Source organism: Crocuta crocuta, unplaced genomic scaffold (assembly GCF_008692635.1).
Source record: "Crocuta crocuta isolate KB4526 unplaced genomic scaffold, BGI_CrCroc_1.0 scaffold1013, whole genome shotgun sequence".
Classification (NCBI taxonomy): domain Eukaryota; kingdom Metazoa; phylum Chordata; class Mammalia; order Carnivora; family Hyaenidae; genus Crocuta; species Crocuta crocuta.
In genome coordinates this window covers 268,147-277,520 of record NW_027531297.1, presented here as the reverse complement: position 1 = coordinate 277,520, position 9,374 = coordinate 268,147, and the positions used below count along the sequence as shown (strand labels likewise).

The 9,374-nt window shown below is 47.4% G+C and overlaps 1 protein-coding gene across 1 annotated transcript in view; it reads left to right on the top strand.

Moving 5' to 3' along the window:
- Positions 1 to 9,374, top strand: part of EHMT1 (euchromatic histone lysine methyltransferase 1) — a 112,549-nt gene that overhangs the window by 77,768 nt on the left and 25,407 nt on the right. The window contains exon 16 of the mRNA XM_077771532.1: positions 6,643 to 6,765. Coding sequence (XP_077627658.1) covers positions 6,643 to 6,765 — 123 coding nt within the window. The remainder of the gene's footprint in view (positions 1 to 6,642; positions 6,766 to 9,374) is intronic.

Below are 9,374 nucleotides of genomic sequence, written 5' to 3'. Positions count from 1 at the left end.
GTGTGTGTGTGTGTGTGTGTGTGTGTGTGTGTGTGTGTGTGTGTGAGAGAGATGGACATTTGGGCTCTTACCATACTTTGGCTGTTGTCGATAGCGCTGCTATAAACTTTGGGTTGCATGTGTCCCTTCAAAATAGCACAGCTGTGTCCTTCGGATAAATACCTAGTAGTGCAATTGTTGGGTCATAGGTTAGTTCTAGTTTTAATTTTTTGAGGAACCTCCATACTGATTACCAAAGTGGCTGCACCAGTTTGCATTCCCACTAGTAGCACAAAAGGGTTCCTTTTTCTCTGCGTCCTTGCCAACATCTGTCGTTGCCTGAGGTGTTAATTTTAGCCACTCTGACAGGTGGGAGGTGGTATCTCCTTGTAGTTTTGATTTGTATTTCCCTGATGATGAGTGATGTTGAGCACATTTTCATTTTTCTGTTAGCCATCTGGATGTCGTCTTTGGAAAAGTGTCTATTCATGTCTTTTTTCTATTTTGTCACTGGATTATTTGGTTTTCGGGTGTTGAGTTTTATAAGTTCTTTATAGATTTTGAATACTAATCCTTTATCTGATATGTCATTTGCAAATATCTTCTCTCATTCTGTCGGTTGCCTTTTAGTTTTGCTGATTGTTTCCTTCACTGGGCAGAAGCTTTTCATTTTGATGAGGTCCCAACAGTTCATTTTTGCTTTTGTTTTCCTTGCCTCTGGAGACATGTTGAATAAGAAGTTGCTGCAGCTGAGGTCAAAGAGGTTGTTGCCTGTTTTCTTCTCAAGGATTTTGATGGCTTCCTGTCTTACATTTAGGTCTTTCATCCATGTTGAGTTTATTTTTGTGTATGCTGTAAGAAAGTGGTCCGGGTTCATTTTTCTGCATCTTGCTGTCCAGTTTTCCCAGCACCACTTGCTGAAGAGACTGTCTTTATTCCATTGGATATTCTTTCCTGCTTTGTCAAAGATTAGTTGACCATACGTTTGTGGGTCCACTTCTGGGTTCTCTATTCTGTTCCATTGACCCGAGTATCTGTTTTTGTGCTAGTACCGTACTGTCTTGATGATTACAGCTTTGAATACAGAGATGTATTACATCTTGAAGTCCAGAATTGGGATGTCTCCATCTTTGGTTTTCTTTTTCAGGATTGCTTTGGCTAATTTGGGGTCTTTTCTGGTTCCATGCAAATTTTAGGATTGTTTGTCTAGCTCTGTGAGGAATGCTGGGGATTTTTCGAAAGGAATTGCACTGAATACGTAGATTGCTTTGGGTAGTATCGACAGTTTATCTGTTCTTCCAATGAACAGGTATGGAATATTTTTCCGTGTGTGTGTGTGTGTGTGTGTGTGTGTGTGTGTGTGTGTGTTCTTTATTCTTTCATAAGCTTTCTAGCATTTGGTTTTTCATCTCTTTGGTTAAGTTTATTCCTAGTATTTCATAGCTTTGGTGCAGTTGTGAATGGGATTGATTTCTTAATTTCTCTCTCTGCTATTTCATTATTGTTATATAGAAATGCAGCCGATTTCTGTGCATTGATTTTATATCCTGCAACTTTGCTGAATTCATGGATCAGTTCTAGTGTTGTTGTTTTTTTTATGGAATCTTTTGTGTTTTCCATATAGAATATCATGTTGTCTGTGAAGAGTGAAAGTCTGACTTCCTCCTTGCTGATTTGGATGCCATTTATTTCTTCCAACACTATGTTGAATAACAGTGGTGAGAGTCTTGGTATTTTAATAGAAACTTTTAGTTTAGATAATACTTCCTGTGATTTTTGGCATTTATTCATTCATTCATTCATTTAATTTTAAACGCTTATTTATCTTGAGAGACAGAGTTGTGTGCACACACACCAGGGAGGGGCAGAGAGAGAATCCCAGAGAGAATCTGTGCTGTCAGCACAGAGCCTGAGTTGGGGCTCAAACTCACAAACTGTGAGATCATGACCTTAGCTAAAATCAATAGTCGGATGCTTAACTGACTGAGCCACCCAGGTGCCCTCAAATATATCTTTTTTAATTTCCTTTGTTGCTGTCTTTTGGGTTGATATTTGTTTTAATTGTCTCGTTTCCTTTCTTGTCACTCCCTTGGAGGCTACATACTCCTCTTTGTTGCCTTCAGAGGTCGCTCTGTGATCTGGTGTGCAGTGTTGTGTCCTTCATCTGGAGACAGGCGAGGTGAGGGAGCTGCAGGCGCAGACGGGGGGAGGGAAGGTACGCCGGCTGCTGAGCTCCAGCAGGGAGGCCTGTGGAGGCCTCGGACGCAGGTTCAGGAGAAGCCTGGCAGGACGTGGGGGCAGCTGAGGGGGCCACTCAGAGTGGTCACACAAGGGTTGCCTCTTGGCAGTGACAGTGACAAGTGGCTGACCTGAAAGAGGACAAGCTTGTTGGAGAGAGGTCAAGGGCAGCTGGCCTGACCATCAGAGCAGTGACCTCGGGTGCTGGTGCTCTGAGGGAGAGGGCTGGGAGTCAGCGTTCCAGCCGGTGTCCTCTCGTCCCTGTCCTGTGGAGGAGGGCGTGCTTTGTGCTTCTTTGAGGGTGGACTGGAGGCCCATTACAGTGCAGGACTGTTGTAGGATGGGGGGCGAAGCAGGACGTGGGGCCCAGTCACCCTGATGGTTCCGTTTGTTGGGTGAGGGGGCCGCCCAGGCTTCTCCTCACTCTTAAAGACCGGTATGGGGGCTTCTTGGGAGACAGTGCTCTGGATTTGGAATTCTAGGTTGCTTGTTCTTTTCTCTCGCTTTGTTCAAGGAATGATCCCACTGTCTTCTGGTTGCCATGCTTGCTTTTTAAGAAATTAGCTTGTCACTCCTTTTAAAGGACCTATTTTCTCTTTGGCCTTTTTTTTTTTTTTTTAAAGAAATATTTTTCTTGGCTTTAATGTTTATTTATTTATTTTGAGAGAGAGAGAGAGAGAGTGCAAGTGTGAACGAACATGGAGGGGCAGAGATAGAGGGAGAGAGAGAATCCCAAGCAGGCTCTATGCTGTCAGTGCAGAGCCTGACTTGGGGCTTGAACTCACAACCCATGAGATCAGGGAGAGAGCCAAAATCAGGAATTTGATACTCAACTGACTGAGCCACCCAGATGCCCCTGGCCTTTCCTTTCTTTTCTTTTTTTTTTTTTTTTAATGTTAAAGTGTGTGTGTGTGTGGGTGTGTGTGTGTGTGTGTGTGTCAGGGGATGCATACAGAAAGGTCCTTATATAAGCGTCTATTAATAAATCGTAAATGGCACCCACCTCAGCCCAGGTCAGGACGCAGCACTCCCCACACCCCCTGGAGGGAGCAGCTCTCCAGGCTCTGATGGTGACAGCTCCAGTGTCTGCACTTCTCTGGCTTGACCACCTTGCAAACGTCCTCAAACCATGTGGCTTACCTGTGTCTGCCTCTCAGCTTTATGCTCATCGAGTCCCACAGTGGGAATTCTTATGTGTCTGCCTTTCAGTCCAAGTGCAGAAGCCTGCCTTGTGCCCGTGACGCTGAGGGAGGAGCCTGAGCTCTGGTCCCAGGCCTGCCTCTGCTACCCTTGTGTGAGTTGCCGTCCTGGGAAAGCAAGCGGGCGCAGGAGCACTGTGCTGATCCGCAGCTTCCTGTGGGTCTTAACCTGTTGTGAAATAAAATATTCCTTATTGTGGAAAACCAGCCCTTTTTAGTGCTGTTCTCTGTGACCCCCTTGGCTGACGTGATGTCTGGGGCTCGGCTCCACCTGGCTGGATTCTAAGCCTGATGTTTAATTCGCTGGCCTAGGCTGCTCACCCCCTGAGCTTGGGAGCCTGTGATTTTGGGTATTTTTCTCCCTCCAGAACCTGAGCTTTTCTTGAGGTTCCCCAGGAAAGCTATGGGGCGGGTTTTTCTAGTTTGCCCTGAATCCAAGCAAGGGTGTTGTTTCTTGGAGGCTCAGCTTTTGTGGGGTGTCTCCCACCCCACCCCGTCCACTGGGCAGGCTCTGGCTCTGCGCCCTCTCCCCAGTCCCAGGGCAGCACTAACACCACTGCCACCTGGCGTGGCCAGCCCGCACTCTCCTGGGCTCCTGTTCTGTCGGGGTCTGAGGAGTGTCCCGGCCCCGCCAGGAGCGCCTGTGAAGAGCGGTTTTGATACCTTCCCATCTGTTTAGTTTTCATCCTCAGGTCTCACTGGGAGCAGCTCTTACTTCATTTGGGCCCTGACCTACTGCAGTGTGGCATGCCTTGCCACATGTTTCTTTCTGTTTGAACTTAAATGACAAAGTTAAATGAAAGGAAGTATGTGCTCTCCGGCCTTCGGCCGCATCCCCGCCCCAGGCTCAGCGCTGTGTGCGCAGGGCGGCTGTGCTGCGCGCAGATGGAGAGCTCCAGCGCCAGCACTGGGGACACCGTGGTGCGGGCATCCCTGCCACTGGGCACTCAGCAGCCGCCCCGACTTGGGTCCAGGTGCCTGTGTCCCCACTGGCAGGTCAGCTCCGTCCGTTCCCCAGCTCTGGGGTGCCTGTCCCCCTGTCCCCCTGGTGTTAGTGTTACTGCCGTGAGCCTGTGCGGTGTCTTCTAACACAGACAGGTGTGTGTGTTCTGACAGTCTCAGATCCACACCTGTTGCACTGACCTCTGACCCTAGGGAACCTGCCATGAACTGCACACACTCACACAGGATCTTGCACACTCTGTACGCTCATGTCGGGACATTGTGGGGAATGTGGAGGGGGTTGGGGCCGGCCTAGGCTGTGGTGTGTCTGGCCTAGAGCCTGTACAGAGTCCATCCTGCTGGATGGACGGGAACTTCTCCCTGGGGACCTGCTTCCCTGCTTTCACCATTCTCTCTGTGGGAATCCCATCAGTCATGTGGGGATCTCCTGGTTTGACTCTTTTCTCTGTCTCCTCCCTTTGTCTCTTGGTCTTCGCTTCCTTTTCCTGGTGATGATCACTTTCTCCTGGGCCAACTCACGTGGTGTCAGTTCTCGATTGTGTGTTCCCGTGAAGGTCTCTGTGCTCGTGTGTGGGGTTGGTCACTTGTTGCCCCTGCTTTCGCTCAGTCACACTGGGAATTAGTCGTGGGTCCTCAGACCTGCCCCTGAAATCTCAGGGAGAGCCTGGCCCTCTGACCCCGACCTTCAGCTCTGATTTTGGCCAGCAGCCCCACCCTGCCCTCTGGAATTTGCCAGAAGTCTCCTTCAAGGCTCCTTGAATCACCTCAGCTCACTGGTTTCCCTGTGCAACACCCTGGGTCTATTTAAAAATTTCTTAACTCATTTAAAAACATTTTTTTATGTTTATTTATTTTTGAAAGAGAGAGGCAGATCGCAAGTGGGGGAGGGACAGAGAGAGAGGGAGACACAGAATCCGAAGCAGGCTCCAGGCTCTGAGCTGTCAGCAGAGTTTGACATGGGCCCCAAACTCACGAACTCGGAGATCACGATGTGAGCTGAAGTCGGATGCTTAACTGACTGAGCCACCCAGGTGCCCTGCTTGTTTTGTTGTTTTTGCTTTTAATTGCTAACAGCAAAAACAATATTATGCTTAGCCTTTCCCTAATAAGTATTTGTTTTATAAACTAAACATTAGTTTTTGGTACATCAGTTTAAGAAAGCAGATGGTTTTCCCCCATGGGGAAAAAGGTTTCAGTTGTGAGATAGCGGATTTGCTAGCACACAACCTATTTTGAAGTTGGGGGCTTAAATTTCAAACAGACTGAAGTCGATCTGTGTGTGCTTGCTAGCTCATTAGTTTTCCAAGTACCTGCTCTACTGGAAGAATTAGAAATTGCTTCAAAATACATACTACTGGAGATCAGTTTTTGTTGTGCTTATTTTGTTTGGGAAGCCCTAAAACAGCTAGAGAAAGAGGTCACTGAACTTGGGTGTCCTTTGGTCACTGTAGGGCAGATCACTGCCCGCCTCCTGGCTCAGCCTCACTGAGCGGCCCCCCCACATCCCTTCTTTGCCTGCTTTATTATTTTTTTATAGTTTTGTTTTGAAACCGAGAGAGACAGAGCATGAGCAGGGGAGGGGCAGAGAGAGACACACACACACACAGAATCTGAAACAGGCTCCAGGCTCTGAGCTGCCCGCACAGAACCAGATGCGGGGCTCGAACCCACGAACTGTGAGATCATGACCTGAGCCAAAGTCGGACACTTAACCAACTGAGCCACCCAGGTGACCCACCTTCTTTGCCTGCTTTAAACAGTTATCATTTCTTTCTCATTTCTAAAGGTATTGTCACTAACGTGCTTTAAACATTTTCTATCGAGTGGAGATGAAAATGCTCTTTTTAAAAAAAAAAAATTTTAATGTTTATTTGTGAGAGAGAGAGGGAGAATGACAGAGGGGCAGAGAGAGAGGGAGACACAGAATCCAAAGCAGGCTCCAGGCTCTGAGCTGTCAGCACAGAGCCTAATGCGAAACTCGAACTCACAGATTATAAGATCATGATCTGAGCTGAAGTCGGACACAACCAACTGAGCCATGCAGGCGCCCCAGAAATGCTCTTCTTGAACTAAAGGTTTGGCAGTAATAGAACAATCTTGTCTTTGAATTCAGTTCTGAAGACTCAGTTACGGTTGGTCATTAGAAATGATTTTAACATAGCTCATGAGCTTAGTGCTTGCAAGGGTCTGAAGCGTCAGAATGTGAGCTAGGTGGGGGCTACCATGGCAGCTCCCCCACACCTGAACTGTCCTGTGTCACCAGGCGGGCGCGAACATTGACACCTGCTCAGAAGACCAGAGGACCCCATTGATGGAGGCGGCAGAAAACAACCATTTAGACGCGGTGAAGTACCTCATCAAGGCCGGCGCCCTTGTGGACCCTAAGGTACGCCACCTGGTCAGAATCACATTCCTGTTTTATGTCAGAATTTTCATAAAGATGAGCTGGGAGCGGTTCCTCGTTGGAGCAGCTCTAGGAACTGGCAGCCAGCAGATGTCCACCTGGTTGTCCAGAAGCAGTTGTCTGCTCGCCTCGCGCGGTCATGGGTCCATCCGGGAGAACACTAGTGAGCGCCGGGTCTGCCGTGCCTGACGATGGTCACAGCAACTAGTAAGGAGTCTGCCGTGCCGAGGCCCTGCCCCCTTCATTTTGTACACTTGCCTTCTTCTGACTTCTACTTAGAGCCGTTAGACACCCCCCTCCAAAATTTTGAGCATACGAATTGAGAAGAAGAAGCAAAATGATCTCTGTTCACAAATGGTAGAGATTTTATATGTAGAAAATCCTAAAAAACCCACACAAAATCTAGAACTAACAAATGCATTCAGAGAAGTTATAAGATACAAAATTAATACAGAAACATCAGTTATATTTTTATACACTTGAAATGAACTATCCAACAAGGAAATTAAGAAAAAATTCCATTTACAGCAGCATCAAAAAGAGCAAAATATTAGGAAAACTTAACCAAGGACACGAAAGACTCGTATACTGAAAACCACAAAACATTGCTGGAAGAGATTAAAGAACTGACTTAAGAGTGTGGGAGCACGTGCTGTGTCCACGGGCTGGAAGAGTGAACACTGTTAAAATACCAGCACCGCCTGCACTGAGCCACAGATTCGGCACAATCCCCGTCAGAATCCCGAGTTTCCCACAGAAACAGAATAGCACATCCTGAAATTCATACGGATCTCAAGCGACCCTGAACGGCCAAAAAAATCCTGTAAAAGAATAAAGCTGGAGGCCCCACACTTCCTGACTTTAAAACCTACTACAGAGCTACCATAATCAACACAGCACAGTGCTGGCGTGAAGACAGAATGTCCCAGAAACGAACCCTCACATAGATAAAATGATTTTCGGCAGGGTGCCAAGACCACGTAGTGGGAGGAAAGGGCCGTCTTTCTAATGAACGGTGTCAAGAAGAGGATATCTCCACATGCAAAAGAATGCAGTTGGGCCCTTACTTTACACTGTATTTAGATATTAATTCAAAATGGATCAAAGATCTAAATGTAAGAGCTTAAACCATAAATCTCTTAGAAGAAAGATAGAGGAAAATCTTCACAACATTCATTGGGTATGGCAATGATTTCTTGGATATGACACCAAAAGCACAGGCAATAAAATTAAAATGGATAAACATTATCAAAATTAAAACCTTTGGTGTGTCAAAGGACACTATTCCAAAGTGTGAGAGACAATTCATGGGATGGGAGAAACAGTCATAAATCCTGATAGGGGATTCCTAACCAGGATATATGAACTCCTACCACCCAATAACAAGAGTCCAACCCAATTCACATTTCCTTTTTTTTTTTTAATGTTCTATTTATTTCTGAGAGAGAAAGAGAGAGAGAGACAGTGCGAGCAGGGGAGGGTCAGAGAGAGAGGGAGACACAGAATCCAAAGCAGGCACCCGGCTCTGAGCTGTCAGCACAGTGCCCAACACGGGGCTCAAACCCACAAACCGTGAGATCATGACCTGAGCCGAAGTCGGATGCTCAACTGACTGAGCCACCCGGGCGCCCCATAGTCCAACCCAATTCAAAGTGGGCAAGGAGTTTGAGTAGATGTTACTCCGGAGAGGATCTATAAATAGACAGCACACGACAAGGTACTCAGCATCACCAGTCATCAGGGAAATGCAAATCAAGACCACAGTGAGAGTCGCCTCACCACCCCTTTGGGGCAGCTGTTATCTAAACATGGAAAGTAAGTGCCCGCAAGGGTGCGGAGAAACCAGAGCCCTCACGCACCGCTGGCAGGAACGGAAAATCATGCAGCTGCATGGAAAACTGGGGTGGGTCCTCAGAAACTGAAACATAGTGTTACCATGTGGTCCAGCATTTCCAATCCAGAAACTGAAAGCAAGCACATGAATCACTGTTTGCACCCCCACGTTCTTAGCAGCAGTATTCACAGGGCGAGAAGGTGGAGACACCCCAAGTGTCCACCTGCGGGGGGACTGATCAGAGAAAAGTGGTCTGTGCACATCGCTGGTCATCAATCAGCTGCGAACGGGAAGGACGTCCCAGCGCTGGCGCTTTGCTGAGTGAGACCAGCCCACTGGGACACAACTCATCGTGTAGGACCCGCTCGTGTGAGGACCCAGGGGCGTCAAATTGTAGACATTGGAAGTGAGTTAAAGGATATCGGGGGCAGGGCGGGCGTCCCTTCTTAGTGGACCCCATGCTGCCCTCCAGAGTCCGTGCCCACGGTGGCACAGCAGCATGAATGGGATCACTGCCATTGAATTGTACACTTAAAAATGACTAAAATGACAGATTTTGTGTTGTACGCATGCGCGTGTGTGTACGTAGGGCCACAGTAAAGATGATCTCATAGTCTCACAGTAACACATAATTTTCTAACATACTTTTTTTTTTTTTAATATTTTTATTTATTTCTAGGAGAGAGAGAGAGAGAGAGACAGCACGAGCAGGGGAGGGTCAGAGAGAGAGGGAGTCACAGACTCTGAAACAGGCTCC